The sequence below is a fragment of the Meriones unguiculatus genome, chromosome 10 (assembly GCF_030254825.1).
Source record: "Meriones unguiculatus strain TT.TT164.6M chromosome 10, Bangor_MerUng_6.1, whole genome shotgun sequence".
NCBI classification, from domain to species: Eukaryota; Metazoa; Chordata; class Mammalia; order Rodentia; family Muridae; genus Meriones; species Meriones unguiculatus.
This window is the reverse complement of record NC_083358.1, coordinates 23,495,197-23,510,539: the sequence shown is the minus strand read 5'-3', so window position 1 is coordinate 23,510,539 and position 15,343 is coordinate 23,495,197. Positions and strand designations below refer to the sequence as shown.

At 51.2% G+C, this 15,343-nt stretch overlaps 1 protein-coding gene across 2 annotated transcripts in view; it reads left to right on the top strand.

Moving 5' to 3' along the window:
- Positions 1-3,352: 3,352 nt before the first annotated feature.
- Positions 3,353-15,343, top strand: part of Bean1 (brain expressed associated with NEDD4 1) — a 49,459-nt gene continuing 37,468 nt past the window's right edge. For both annotated transcript variants that reach the window (XM_060392144.1, XM_021636429.2), the window contains exons 1-2: positions 3,353-3,481; positions 13,778-13,883. In XM_060392144.1, coding sequence (XP_060248127.1) covers positions 13,859-13,883 — 25 coding nt within the window. In that variant the 5' untranslated portion in view covers positions 3,353-3,481; positions 13,778-13,858. The remainder of the gene's footprint in view (positions 3,482-13,777; positions 13,884-15,343) is intronic.

Genomic DNA, 15,343 nt, shown 5'->3' with positions numbered 1-15,343 from the left:
CTTTTAAAAGAAAACAACAACAACAACAAAAGCAAACCTCACACACACACACAAACCTTCTTATTCTTCCCTGGTGCTGCCTACCTAGCTGCGCATCACTGGAGAGTCACTAAATGTTGAGGGCCTTGATCTCTCCATCTGTGTGTATCTGTGTGTGGTGGAGGGAAGGGCCACAAAACTACCCAAGGTCTCAGAGCTCTCCCGTAAGAGTGCGGATGTTTTCCCTCTGCATGAGTTTCCTCATTCTCTGTCAGGTGTCACCATCAGCCATGAGCCACATGGTACCTTTCTTCATTGGCAACTAGTGGCATCAGAACAGGTTCCAAGGCACCGACAACATAATTTATATGGAAAGAGGGAAGTTCTTTACCAAACTGGCATAAGAGGTTTTCTGGCCTCTCTGCCCCTACCCTTCAAGGTCAAGGCCACGTAAAGATTTGGGTCCTTTATGACAGCTCAAGACTGAAAAAGCTTTGTACCACATGTCTACAAAAGTGTACCAGACGGCTTAAGGGACCTGTTCTTTACAAAATGAAATTGCTTTTGGGAAGGAGGTAGTTCCCTGTTAGTGACTGAGGTAGCATGAAGTCACTCTTCAGTAAGTCTCAGCAGCCAGCCTTTGGGGGCTCTCAGTGTACTGTTGTAAGAAGTCGCCTTAGTCTTACATGTAACGGGATGCAACAGACTGGTGATTTACCATAGACAGAAATGCATTTGGCTTGTGTCTCTGAAGGCTCAGAAGTCCAAGGTCAAGGGCCACACTTTAGGATGAGCCTTCATTCGGCATCATAGCATATTTACAGGTACCCCACGGGTGAAGAGATTGAGGCAGGAGAACCCTAAGGGAGCCACTCTGACGACACTGCTTCCTCCACAGCAGCTCAGTTAGCTCTTAAAGTTATCCATCTTCCAGTCCTGCTGCACTGAATTCTATCACATGGCCCCTGGGCACATGTTCAGACCTTACTGTCACCACATGAATTCCCACTCTGCAACCTTCCTTCCTGGCTCTTGACAGAGCAGGTGCCAGGAACCACTGTGCATCCCTGATGTCCATGAAGTACGCTGACACGCACACTGGTATAAACGGTACTCATAGCTGTGCACAAACTCACCCACCAGGATGTCTACTGAGGTGAAAAAAAAGGAAAGAAACTAGATGCCCAGCAATAGGGAAACAATTAAACAAAACACAGTAAACCCCTGAAGAACAGTGGTAGGCAGCTATTCAAACTGTGACACAGGTAAGGAAAGAGGCCACGCTCAGCAAGCTCATTCTATTTAAGGATGTCTGCAGAATTATACAACTTTTTTTTTTCAAGGAGAAAGAAAATACAGTGTTCCAGTGGGTAGTTTTACTTTCTTCTTTCTCTGTTTGGTGTTTTCCTCACATCCCACTCTAGCATGCATCCATGGATGGATAGAGATAGAGATGGCAGCCAAGTGGTCACAATCCAGCTCCTTTAAGCTCAGCCCAGCCTCACCGAGCCCACCCGAAACTGCTCTTGGATCTGAGGCACCGGTGTCTCAAGCCAGAGATACTCAGATAAGACGGTGGGAGTACAAAGCAATGGATTCTTTAGGTCTGTGCCCTTCCACTCAACGTGAGCCACACCCACACCTCATCCCCCTAAAACACACACACACACACACACACACACACACAAGCTTGCCCAGGAGAGACTACTCAACAACTAGAACATCCATCTGGATCAACCAATGTCTGTTCAGGGCGTCACTGCCGGTCCTGGTGCAATGGGCAGAGCTGTCGCCTCACGGTCCACCCCAGGCCTGGCTCCCTTGTTTGGTCCTGTCTTCTTTTCCTGGTATTTCATCTGTGCATCCACAAGATAAAGCAAATGTTTGGGTTTGGACAGAGGACCCACCCAGGCCTTTTCTTAGGATCCTTCATTCTGACCCCATCGCTCAACCTTCTCAGCAACCCCACCCCCACCCCCATGATGTGGGGAGGAACTAAAGGCCCAGTCAAGGAGGCAGAGTCCCAACTGGAAAGTTTGCCCAGAAAGGTTGGGAGCGTCCCTCTAAACCCGACTCCCCACATGGAAACAGGAGCCATGGTGCCTAACAGAGCTGCGGTGCCAAGCCATTTGTTTTCTCCTGGAGGCTGCTCGGGCCCCACCTCCCAGCTGGGGCCTGCAGCTGGCTCACTTCTCTTCCACAAGGTCTCCAGGGCTCCTCTGCTTTCCCCAAGGATGGATCATCAACATGTTCGGCTCTTTGTCATCATGTCTTATTTTTGAGAACTGCCTTCCAGCCAGTGGCAGGCGTCAGGGTTTGGGGTGTCCTTACTTCTTCAAACCTCAGCTCCCTCATCAATAAAATAAGGGTTTGGAGAGGGCTAGCACAACTCAATGTGTGGATTCACTGGTCAGAGTTACAAGTGTCACCCTACGCAGACCCCTACAGTCCCACCCAGATGTAGCCCTCTTTAAGGGACTCTCCTAGGCAAATAAATATTCAAAATGATTCTATCAGGGCTGGAGATTAACTGTAGAGCACACCAACATATTCAAGTGTGTAATAAACAGAGACCTTGTGGTGATGGTGGAAAAGGCCTGGGGATGGGCTGGGGCATGCCTGAGGCTCACAAAGTGGGATGTGTGAGGAACAGGAGCTGGAACCCCGTCTCTCTCCTAAGCCAGGCATCTTCCAAGGCAGGCTGGCATCTGCCAAGGGGTGAAAATAGGCCTGCTGATAGCTCAGATCGAGGGCCTTGACCAAGCCTACGTGAAGAGAATTCTAGCAGCTGGGAACCGGCGGCCTTGACAGGCTCCTCAGCCCATCCCAAAGGCCAGCAGGCTGTGTCCCTCCTGCCGCCCCAACCCTCCGTTCTGCCCATTGCTCTTGCCTCTGTCCAGCCTGTCTGGCTGTCCTTCCCTGACATATGGTTGGCCCATCCTTCTCTGCACGTGTCTGTCTGTCCACCCTTCACAAGTCTGCCTGGCGCGCCGGCCTCCCTGCATCCCTAGGCCTCCTCGCCGCCCTGCCCCGCCCGCCGCTGTGTGGGTGTCGAGCCGGCTGTGCGCAGAGGGGCGCGGCTCGGCGCTCCCACCTCCCCCGCGTCCCCATCTCGGCCATGACCCGGGCTGCGGCGCCGCCGAGCTGAGACCCAGGAACCGCGCCGCCGCCGTGGAGGACCCGGGAGGGTGACGGTGGCCCGAGCGGCGGCGCGGGGGCGGCGACGGGTTGCCGGGCGGGGCTGCGGCAGGGCAGGGCAGGGCAGGGCCCCGGAGACCGCCGCCAGCGGCTCGCTGCGGGATCGCGGGCGCGGGTCCGCTCGCCGGGCCCCGCCGGTGCGCCCCGCCCCTGCACGCACAGCAGGCCCAGGCGGAGCAGCGCGACGCCCCGGCTCAGCCCGAACGCCGCGGCATCCGAGCGGGAGCCCGAGCGGGACCGGAGCTGGAGTCGAAGCTGGAGCCCGCACCGAGGCGCACGGAGCGGAGCGCCGCAGCCAAGCCGAGTAAGGGGCGCGGGGCGCGGGAAGAGCCGCAGAGGGGGGGGGGGGGGTCCCGGCAGATTAAGCACGAGGCCGGGAACTCTCTGGGCGGTGGGGGACGCGGTCCGGAGCGGAACCTCAGCTCGCGCGGTGTTGAGTGGCTTCCCGGGACTCCCGCGGTTCCTGCTCCCGCATCCCCGAGAGGGTCACCGGCCCCCCGAGCACCCCTGGGAAACGCGAGAAATCGGGGGTCTCCCTCCTGCCTAAGTCCCAGACGAGTATCCTCCCGGGGTGGAAGCCCAAGAGTGGGGCCTCAGCCCTGCCCCCTGGGTTTGGAGGGTCGCGGACCAGCCCACTCAAGAAAAGACACTAGGGCGCACTCTTGTCTGGAATGAGAGAGGAGAGGGACTGGGGTTCTATGGAGTTTGAACCCTCTCCCACCACTTTAAGCCTGAAGTTTGACGCTCCAACGGGCGGGTCGCTTGGGCCGCGCCCCTAATCTTGTAGCATCTAGGACACCTAGACCATTCCGCTTATACTGTAGCACCGCCCACCTCCACGCCCCCTGGTCAGGCAGACTTTTCCGAGCGTCTTTTTGGAAAAGACCCCGAAACTGTATCCAAGGTGGCAGTTCCGCTGACTGTGTAACGCTGTGTGGCACTGCCGCCTCTCTCCAGATTCCTTCCCAAGCTGGGCAATGCCCACCCTGCCCCTAGCTGAGTCCCTTCCTGGTTGTCCTTCGGACTCTGCAATCTGGGAACAGGTTCATAGCGTCGACCCTGCGTTACCTTCCTCTCCCACTCGAGTGCCGGCATGGGCAGGCAAAACCAGGCTAGGAAGGAGAGAGCGCGAGTGACCTACCAGAGAATCAGGTCTTGATTCTCTGAGTCCAAGTGCACCTGAGGGCCAACAGAGGGCCCTCTAGACTCTCCTCCAAAGTAAGGACTGCTTACTAGAACCACTGACTTCCCCACCAAGTGCCTCAGTTTCCCTCCTTGAAAAGTATGCATGATTCTGTTAGTGGAGTGTGCAGGAACTTTAGAGCCACGAGACAACCTTGGCTGCTTTCCCAGCTGTGTGGTGTTTAGATGATTCTTCTGCGGCACCTGAAGAATGGTCAGCAGGTAGCGCGCAGCTACACGTGACTGCATTTGGCCACAGGTGTCATTCTCTGACGGGAGGGAACCTGATGCTGCCCCCTTTCCCGCCCTCTAAGAAGGCCTTTGGCTCCCTGGGGGCCTGCTGACAACCCGTTGCAAAACAAGACTTTCTTTAGTCTCTGTCTTTCTCAGATACTTGCTGGCATCCTCTGCCCTGCCTACACCTTGTACTTCTGTCCAGGTTGCCTGACTACAAAGGTTACTCTGCCTTTTTTTTTTTTTTTGCCTTGGGCTGGCATGTGCCACCCCAGGCTGAGACCTCCACATAGTGTTCATACTCAGCACAAAGGAATTTGCACACCTGGATCCTCTCTGGTTGAGGTAAAGAGAGGATTGCTTTCCATGGTGCGACTTAGGTGAGCCGCAGGTGATGGTTCTAACAGGTAGCAAGAAGCTCAGTCACTGGGGCAGTGAGATTGCCATGAGCCAGAAGGGTACCCAGTGTGGTTCCTTGCCAACTGTGATGTTCCTTGCCAACTGTGACCTCAGGCCAGGAGGTCACATATCCCATGAAGAGGACCCATGGAGAGCCCAGTGAAGGAATTGGAGCTAGTGACTGACAGCATGCTTTGAACTTGAGAGGTGGCCTGATTTCTGCAAAGAAGCTCCCTGAGTCTGGGCAGCTGGGACTTTAGGACCAGAGCAGACCGGTCGCATGACCAGGGTTTAGGGAGAACATGAGCATCCGTGGGATGGCTCAGAGGGTGTAGGAGGCCAGAAGCATTGGTGGAAAGAAAGCAGAGGACACCCATGTCTGTGCCACCTAGAACTGGAATGAAATCAGAAATGTGTCTACCTGTTGCTGGGCAGAATGGCTGTTCTTTGGGGTTCTTCTCTCCAGAAGTCCCTCTCTCCTTTTTTTGTAGCTTCCTCCAGCCCTCCCCCATTCAGCCACTAGGGTGGCCCATTCCCTCCACCTTCTATAATCCTCTCCCCTCCTGTCCCAAAGGAGTTCATCAGAAGCTAATTAGGTTTGTTCTGCTGCTTCGCTCAGTATCTGGAGCACAGCTGATAGAGAGCATGATGGGGAGGCAGAATGGATCGTGGGCCTTTGGCAATAATGGGCTGGACATCTTCGGAGGATATCACTGTCTCTTGAAACTCTAGTCCCAAGCATGGGGTAGCAGAGCAGGAAAGCACTGATCTGTTCAGAGTCCTAAAAGAGAAACTGAGGCCAGTGAGGCTTGCTCCTTGAGAAGTGAGCACAAGATAGAATTATGGCTGCCAGCACAGCTCCTGGAGCTCGTGGTTGGATTTGCAGCATTTGATTCTGAGCAGGTGGCCTCCCTTTCACAGCCTCAGCGTTGTCTTGAAAATGGAATGAGTACTAATTGAACACCTGCCATGGCAGTCGTGAAGACTGAAGAAATAATGCATGAGGCATAGGACCACATCCCGTGAACCTTGGCCAGAGGTCCTGCCATGTCAGTGTTGTAAACACCCCTCACAGGGGATTTTGCAAGCACAAGCATTTTTACTTTGACCTCAGACAACTGCATTCTGGTAGAGTGGGGTCGGGAGGAGCGTCAGGGAGAACTGTGGCTCCAGAAAGGTTAGGAACGGAAGCTGGGCATAGAATACTTAACATCGCTGTGATTCCTCGTAATTTTTACGCTCATTTGTGAAATTGATAATTAGCACATTTTGACTTCAGCGTCATGCAATTAGTTATCAAGATGATTCCTTCATGGAGATCTTTAGTCATTTTGTGGCTGAGCGCTGAAAATGAAGGTGCTTACTGTCCATGGCCTATCACATTTTTAGACACTCCTTTTCTTTCTACTGAAACAATTATCAAACTCATTTCGTCAAATTGACTTAAAAGAGCAGTCTCCCACTTGTTATCTCCTCTCTCCAGTTTTCTCCGAAGCATTTATCACCTTCAGCACCTGTAGCCCTTATTTATCCATTTCCTTCCCTCAGTGACATCACTCACTGTGATGTCTCCCCAGACTAAAATGGCACTCAACATTTAGCATGCTTTTGCAAGATCACAAGGTGTCTTGTAAAACAGGAAGTCTGCTATTTTTATTATTCTTGCCAAGTGTGCAGAATGACTAAAAACAAAATGTTACAGTAAGGGAGGCACTATTCCCTCGAATATTTGGCAAACGACTTGCTTCAGGAGCCCAAAGAGATGGCTCAGTGGTTAGGAGCGCTTGCTGCTGTGCTGGCAGAAGACCAGTGTTTGGTTTGCAACACCCACACTGGGTGGCTCACAGCCACCGTTAACTCCCGCTCCAGGGCATCTGATGCCCTCTTCTGACCTCCAAGGAGCACACACATGCACCCACACATGCATAAAATAAACGAAGAAGAAAAAGAAATCTCTTTAAAAGATTTGCTTTAGTATCATAGATACTTCGTAGCTGTTAAGCCTTTTCAGTAATAAGAGTTCAAAGGCAAATTAGTTTTAGTCTTTTCCAGTGAGCTGGCACTGACTTTTTCAACCAGTAGCTTTCTACCACAAAAGATTCTTTTCTGAGTCTTCACTTTTATGATCTTTCAGATTATAAAATCAATACATTTCATGGTAGAAAATTTTGGATATCATAAAAAATATATAATACATAAAAAGCTCCCCTTAATCCAGTGTATTCTATTTTTGTCATAATCTTTTGCAGTATGTGAATGTTTTCACTAGGATTTTCTTCTACAAAATAAAGATCATGCACAGTTCTATAGCCTGTTTTTATTTTTCCCAAAATATTTAGGATTCTTTTTACATGTAACATTATACTGAGGGTCCATATACCATTAAAACTTTTGAAAAACATGGTTTCATGGTTACATAAAATCCCACTATACATGAGTACCATAATTTACTCAGTCTGTCCTCTTATTGGTGGCCACGTTGGGGTCATGGCTTATTTCACTATTATATGTAATGCCTACCTGGGTTACTCAGCCCTGAGTCAGGCCTCGACGTGCTCCTGATCAAGACCAGACCAGCTGGCAGATGGCCTAGCTCATGACGTAGCATAGAACATAGACCTCTATGTTTTGGCCACAGTGGTGGGAATTTACCCTGGAGAGCAGTGGTTCTCAACCTGTGGGTTGGGACCCCTTTGACAAACCTCTGTGAGCAAACCTCTATCTACAAAACAAATATTTACATTACAGTTGATAACAGTAGCCAACACAAAACCAAAAGCAAAACCTCTTCTTACAAAAATATTTACAACTGGTAACAGTAGCCAACACAAAAACAAAAGCAAAACGTCTTCTTACAAAAATATTTACATTACAATTGATAACAGTGGCAAAATTACAGTTACGAAGTAGCAACGAAAAAAATTTTATGGTTGGGGTCACCACCATGTGAAGAACTGTATTAAGGGGCCGAAGCCTTAGGAAGGCTGAAATCGAGGTATATAGGAACAATTCTGGTAAATTAGGGCAAGCAGAGACCCCAAAACCTCCAGACAGATCTTGAGCAATCCAGTACTGCACACGTGTGGCCAGATGTTGCCCACAGAGAGAGGCGGAGGCTCTCTGAGGCATCTGCCAGTTAGCTTCAGGGCTCTTACCCACCTCTGTGGCCATTGTCTTCTCTGCTCTTTCTTGCCCCCACTCCTGAGTTTATTCTCCGGCCTTCACTCACACAATAGTGTGTGGCTTGGCAGCACTTCCCAAGGCACAGGTCTCCCCATTAGGAAGTCCCCAGCTGGGTCCCTTCCTGTGACAGGACAAAGTTCTGCTGGTGGCGTTAGACCTGCTGGGGTGAGGTGAATAACAGCACCCGTGCAAGAGCAGTGCATCTAACCCCGTCCAGGAAAATTTCTCACTTCCTTCCTGCTCAGAGTGCTCACAAGCCCACACACAGACCCAAGGAACAAAAGCCCTGTGAGATGATGTCATTCATTCACTCAGTAGTCACTGGGCACTTCCTATGGTCCAGGCGGGGTGCTAGGTTATTTGCGTCACTCACGCCTACAGTCTGCCTTTCTCCCCTCTGCACCTGAGCAGGCTGGGGATCCTGATCACCACCTCCCCTTTCTCACCCTCTATCTCAGGTCCACCTGTCCATCAGACTCACCCTCCCTTTTCTGCCCAGGGCATTTGAACACTCTGCTCCTTTCACCCAGGTCTCCTCCCAAGGGATCCACCCAGCTGGCTGACTTTCTCTCAGCTCTGCTCACCTGTCACCTTCCTACCAAAGCCGGATAGAGTTGCTTTATATAAATGTGCTCCACTTCCTCACCTGTCTCTATCCTGTCTCACCTGTCACCTAATATACATGACCATTGCTACCATAGCTCCACCTTTAGTGGGAAAGTTGTGTGTGTGCACAGACCCTCAAAGATTGGCTCCACTGGCCTTTCCCAAGACCCAGTACACACAGACTTCGCACCACTAGTATCCGAGAGGCCCCTCATCCATCACCTGTCATTCAGTGTCACCCTAAGGCCAGAGATGTCTTCCAGAAATGATAAGACTTGACCCTGTGGCTGCCCAGCTATGACTCTTCCTAGGAGCCCTCTTAGTGTAAGCTTGGCTCACCACCTCCGACAGGTCCCTTTCTGTTTCTGGAGCTCAGAACTGGCATCTATAAAATCTGAGGTTCATATTGAGGACCTGGTGAGCTGACAGCATGGGACAGCAATGGAGCAGGTGTGTCACATGGCCTCCAAGACATGACTAGAGAGCCAGTCCATACCCAAAGCCCTTCCCTGTCTCTGCTTCCCTCTGATGTGAGGCAGGTGGCTACTGGATCCAGCTCCAGACTGGGCACAAAGTCTTCCCTGGCATCATTTCCCAGGAGGCCCTACACACCCCCTTCATGCAGGTCTGAGTGTCCCACAAGCCCAGAGTGGAGGTATGGCAGGAGCAGGAACATAAAGGGATGTACAAATGACATGGTCTTGCCACACACACTGTTCAGCCACTTCAAAGCCTGGAGAGCTGCCTGCCCACCCTCCCCTGCATTCCCAGCCAGACAATCCAGTCAGAGATGAGTCATAGTAGGAAAAAGCTGAAACTCTGGTGCTCAGCTCAGAGAGAGACAGGCAGGGTAATAGTAACCTTGAATAAATGGGCCCACGCTGGCCAGGACAGGTGGGGTGTACTCCCTAAAAAAACAAAAAACAAAAAACAAAAAAAAAAACAAAAAAAAACATGGTCTCAGCCCATCTGAGCCAGGCTTGTTCAACTGCTCTCGCCACTGCTTCACAGATGTATTCACATACAGGGACCCTGGGGTAGATACCGTACATGGCCTGAGGACTACAACAGAATTTTGAACAAACAGGGTCTGATGCAACCAGGAAGTGATTTTCCTATAGGTCATTTGGAGGCCCTCTAGTGGGCAGAGAGAGGAGAAAATAGACTCACAGGCTGAACATCTGCTGCTTCCTTAGAGTCCAGAAAAACCCCGTTAAAGGCAAGGGATGTATATCAGTAATAGTTTGCTTGCCCATCATGCAGGGGCCCTGGGTGTGGTGATACATGTTTGTAACCCGGTGCTCAAAAGGCTGAAGTAGGAGGATCTTGAGTTCAAGGCCAGCATGGACGCTATAGAAAGACCTGGTCTAAAAACAACAGCAAAGCAAACAAGAAAAAAGAAAAATTTCTAGAGGAAAGCCACTCTTTATGTTGCCGAGGATCTAAGGGGACCCCTGGCAAGTCCAAACGGGGTGGGTGCTGGGAACGTACAGCCAGAGGCTATGTGTAAGGTGCTAGCTGGGATACACAGTGCAGGGAACGGTGGCCCTGGCCATGGTAAACACCAGTGTCACCATCAGCAACAGGATATATGGCAATGCAGCCCTACAGAAAAGACCTGCTTCTTGGCATTATTTGAAGGCTGGCTCTGCAGAGTACCATATGTTAGGATAAGCCTAAGGTTGACTTACTCCAATATTCCAGCTATTTTTGAGAGTGTCCTCTAAACTGAGCCCCAAACTAGTGTGAGAGTCAGCTCACACAAGATCACACATAGATCATGCTGACCCTCCATGCTCCCAAGATGCTCTGCATCTAGGATCATTTAGAGTTGGTTTCCAGGATGTCCACATGCTGGGGAAAGGGCCACCATTGAGACTGCTCTGTCACCAGCAGTCAAGGGGGCTTCACAAAGATCTCTAAAGCTGAGGTTTGATGGCACCATAGGAGCTCTCTAAGTAGATGGGCCAAGGAGAGAAAGTGGTCCCAAAGTCCCTGTAGCCTGACCATGGGGCTAGCCAGAACACCAAGGGCAGCAGATCTCCGGGGAGGCCACAGGCAGTAACTGAGGGATGCCAGGAGTGGCAGTGTCCCTATGTACGCAGCTCTGCCTTGATCTCTTTTCTGTGGCCTTGTGCCAGTGACCACATCTGGCCTCACTTTCCTCATCTGCAAAACTGAGATGATATTCCTCACTCCCAAGGTCCTGCCCCAACAGGGCAGGTGATTTCGGTGGCACTTACCAGGCATTTGGCTGATGTGAACCACATCTATAGAGCCGAGTGTCCCACATAGGACATGAGCTGCTAACCACATGTAATACAAGAGTTAGGCCCTGAACAGTGAGACAGCCATCCTCCCCTTGCCCTGAGAATCACCTCAGAGTCTCTGGTTCCAGTAAGAGGAACGGGTGTCCCCAGAGAGGCAGCACCCTAAGGGGAGCCCCTCAGAGAAGGTAAACTGCACCACGGCATCCAGTGTCCCCAGAAGCAGCATGATAGGAAGTACCTGCATTTACTAAACTCCGACATGCCGGTACACTGGAGAGTTAGGAAGGCCCAAGGGTTGTGGATGCTGGAGCAAGGAAATGGACATTTTCCTAAAGGGGCAGGGGAGCTGTGGAAGGGGTTTGTGCAAGAGATCGACACATCCATTTTGTCTTTAAGGGAGATCTCTCAGGAACTGGAGAAATGGCTCAGTAGGCAAGAGGCTTTCTCTGTAAGCAGGAGGATCCCCGACCCATACTTTAAAAAATGTCAGGAGTAGCCATGTCTGCCTATGACCCCAAAGCTGGGGGATGGGTGGGAATAGAGACAGGATCTCTGGGGCTTACTGGATCCAGGTTCAGTGAGAGACCATGCTTATTACCAGGTAGAGAATGCTAGAGCAGGGCACCTGGTGTCTTCACACACATACAGGCATGCACAGGCATGTGTGCATGAACACACATACACAGAGAAAGAAAGAGAGAGAGCTGCCCATAACATACACCTGTATGTACCTACGCTGCACATGCACAAATGTGAATACAGACATCAGTTCTCATGTGTAATCTTCGAAAGTGTAGAGTCACAGGCCTTAAACTCCTTCTTGAATCTTCTGGTGTGAAATTGGTTCAATAGTAGCCTGTGAGGAGACCTCCTACCCTCCCTCCCACCAGGTCAAACTCTCCCTTGGTTTCTGGAGAGACTAGGAGTGGACGTCAGGCCAGCCTAGGGTTCCTGGGGTTCCCGTGGGGAAAGCCAAACCATCTTGAGAGGTGAGTGGCAAGTCAGTACTTAGAGAGCTGTCCCCAGGCAGCTATATTTCTCCTGCCCGCACGGAGAACAAAGGGAACTCTGTGAGGCCTGTGGCACACACCTGGTGCCCTGTTCCAAGCTTATGCCTGCTTCCCTAGGATACTAGGTTCAGGGAGGTGAAACACTGTGTCTAGAGTCAATGTCAGGAGTGGCTGCAGTGACTTTAGTATTAAGGGATCAGGGAGAAAAAGCAGGGCAGCCCAAACACAGTTCTCTCGTTCACTTACTAAACAGAAAAGCCAACGTTGCCACTGCAGTGTGCCCGGCCAATGGGCACCATCCAAACTCTGTGCCTGTTTGGAGCAGAAAACACATATGAAAAGTGCTCCCAAGCGAGGCCAGGCTGAGAGCCTCTTGAGTCTGACTCTCACAGGTAAATTCTGGCCACAGGACGTAATCCCCAGTGTCACCTGGGGTGAAACCTGGTGGCCCCGGAGACAGAGGGGGAAGGGGCAGGCTGGTCCCCACCAACCTCCGCCCTGGACTAGCATCTATGGTCCTACTTGGTCACCCCCAAAAGTGCATTTTAGGAGACTGGAGAGAGGGCTCAGTAGTGAATAGCACTGGCTGCTCTTCCAGAGGACCCAGGTTCAGTTCCCAGCGCCTATATGGTGGCTTACAACTATCTGAAACTCTAGTTTCAGAGAACTGAAAGTCCTCTTCCGGCCTCTAAGGGCACCAGGTACACAAGCAGACACACACACTCGTATAGACAAAAATGTTCATACACATATAATAATAATAATGATAATTATAATGATTCTTAAAGTATATTTTAGTTTCTGAAGTCAGGTGTGCAACTCCCTAAGAAGTAAGCACCTGTGCTGTGTCCTCTGGGGACACACAAGGAGAGACTGGCTGGGTCCAGCTCTTTAGTGGCATGAGAGGGTGCTACTTTGAAATGTTTCCCCTTCTAAAGCAGCGTTAAAGTGACCTGGCATAGCCTAGCTGCACTGAAAATCCACGTGTTACACCGAGTTTACGTGGGGATACTTAGGGGCAGGAAAGAGGCATTTTCCTTCCACTTGCCTTTATTTCTAAATTTGTGATCTAATATATTAGGTGCCTTCTAAAGGGATATGCTGACTGGCCGGGGGCTTGAGATGCAAGCAGATGATCTGGAGTCTCACCTCAGCCTGTAGTTGGCAGCTGTTGGTTTTGGCAAGGCTGCAGGACTTCTCTGAGCCTCAATTCCCTTATTTACAAAGTGAGGACGAAAGGAGCACTCTAGGTTCTTAGAGCAATAGTCGTAACACAGTTCAAGCTGAGAGTCAAGGAACACCCTCCCAAAGCCAGCCACGAAGCTGCGAGCAAGCTTGTCTTTTTCTCTGGGTCTGTTTCTCCTCCACCCCCCATAAATGAGGACTCTGGGCCCATCTTTCAGACTCACTCCAGCTCCTACAGCCTCAAGGCACTCAGGATGCTCTAGTCCATGGAGGATGTGGGAACAGTGAGTGCTCCACAGTAGAACTCCAGGCCATCACACTCTCACCCCAGGGTCCACCCAAGAGAGAGGCTTGCACGTCACTGTGACCTCAACGCCCATTCAACCTACCCCTGTACTTTGTAGCCCAGGGATCCCAGAGTTCGTAAGACCCACTCCCCCAAAGTGATGTTTCAGGTGATGTCAGTACCCAGCCAGTAGACATGGAGGAGGCTGTAGGCATCCCATCACCTGCTTGTTTGTGTCTCCACAGGTGAGTGGAGGAGCCTCCCCTCAAGAAGTCAGAGCTGTGCTCGTGGGCAGGCTGGCTCCGCTGTTCTGCTCCAAGGATTACATGTCCTTCAAACGCCCTTGCCCCTGTAAGTCTCTTCCTCGTCCATCACTGTTGGGGTCCAACTACTGCAGAGATAAAGGGTGACACTGCAAGGGTGGCGCTGGAATGTTTGGCCAAGGCACTGAAGGGAGTCTAACCAGGGCTAGTGTGGAGGGACTGAATCTGGGGTTCAGGGACAGGGACATAGACCATCCAGCATCTGCAGTGGGCACCCTGGAAATTGAAAGTCACACTTTGTCCTGTTCTCAAAATTCGGATCAAGGTTTCTCTGAGGCGCACCGATGCGTTCTCCACCACCCACAACCCCATGGCCAAGTAACTGTGAGAAGTGCTGGATGGGACATGTTAGAAGCCTGTTTGCCCCTGCCAGGCTATTCGGGGCCTTTGGCATGATGTTGTGGTGTAGTATGGTGTGTATTTTTCTGTGGGAAACAAACTTACATGCCAGCGAACACTGAATGGATTTGGGTCCTACAGAATATGTTCCTTGGAGCTGATTCCCTAAGGAAATCCATCCCATAGCTCTCAACAGAAAGCCCCCCACCCCCCAACTGAAAGAAATACACTATTTTGCTTTTAAGAGTCTCTTCTCATGAATTGCCAGCATGAGGAGTCCAAGTGCTAGTCTAGCCAGATGGGGACTCAAGATAACAGCCTCCGTAGACCCTCCAGGTTGGCCCCACCCACTCATGCCACCTTCATGGCTCCATGAAAGAAACTGCCTCCTCTCATTATAGCCCTGGCATGACTTGTGATGTGGGGAGCAGGCCTAACCGCCAATCCCTTGTTGAGAAGTCGTGCCCGTGTGTTGAAGTGACATCAAAGGACACCACCCGATGCCTTGGTGGCCACACATACTGACTCTTCCCTCATCTCTCACTAAGGTCTGTGACGTCCCGGGCTGAGGACACATGTCTCACACAGTCACAGCCGCAGATGCTAACTCCTGAGGGAATTCCAGCAAAGGAGGAAGTGAGGGGGGAGCCTGCATGTTCCACGTGGATGGGATTCAGTCAGAATCTCGGCGGGATCCTTGCCATTGATGTTGCAGGGAAGAGGCCAGCTGTGGGCTCATCTGTCAAGAGTATATCGGGATGTGGTGAAACATAGCCAGGTGCTGGTCACTCAGGGAAGGGGAGGCATAGGAGAGGAAAGGGGCTAGTCCAATTATTTCTGATGGACTGTGATTTGTAAACTCAGAATATCCAGGTCACTATTGTTACAGCTGCCAGGGCAGACCCAGAAAACAAAAGCTCCTGTCCCAGGCCAGCTGCTATTCAAGGCCTGGGAATACCTACCCTGCAGAGGACCAACATAGCTGGGTTTTTACCCCTCCCTACCAGTGAGACAAGGTTGCTGGGAAACCAGGAGCTAAGAATGCTGAGTGTGGCAGGCTTTCTAGAACTTAAAAGCCTGGCCTCTTGTGCTAGTAGAAGCCATGGCCACCAGACAGCTCAGCCTCCTCCTAAGGACTCAAGCTTGTAG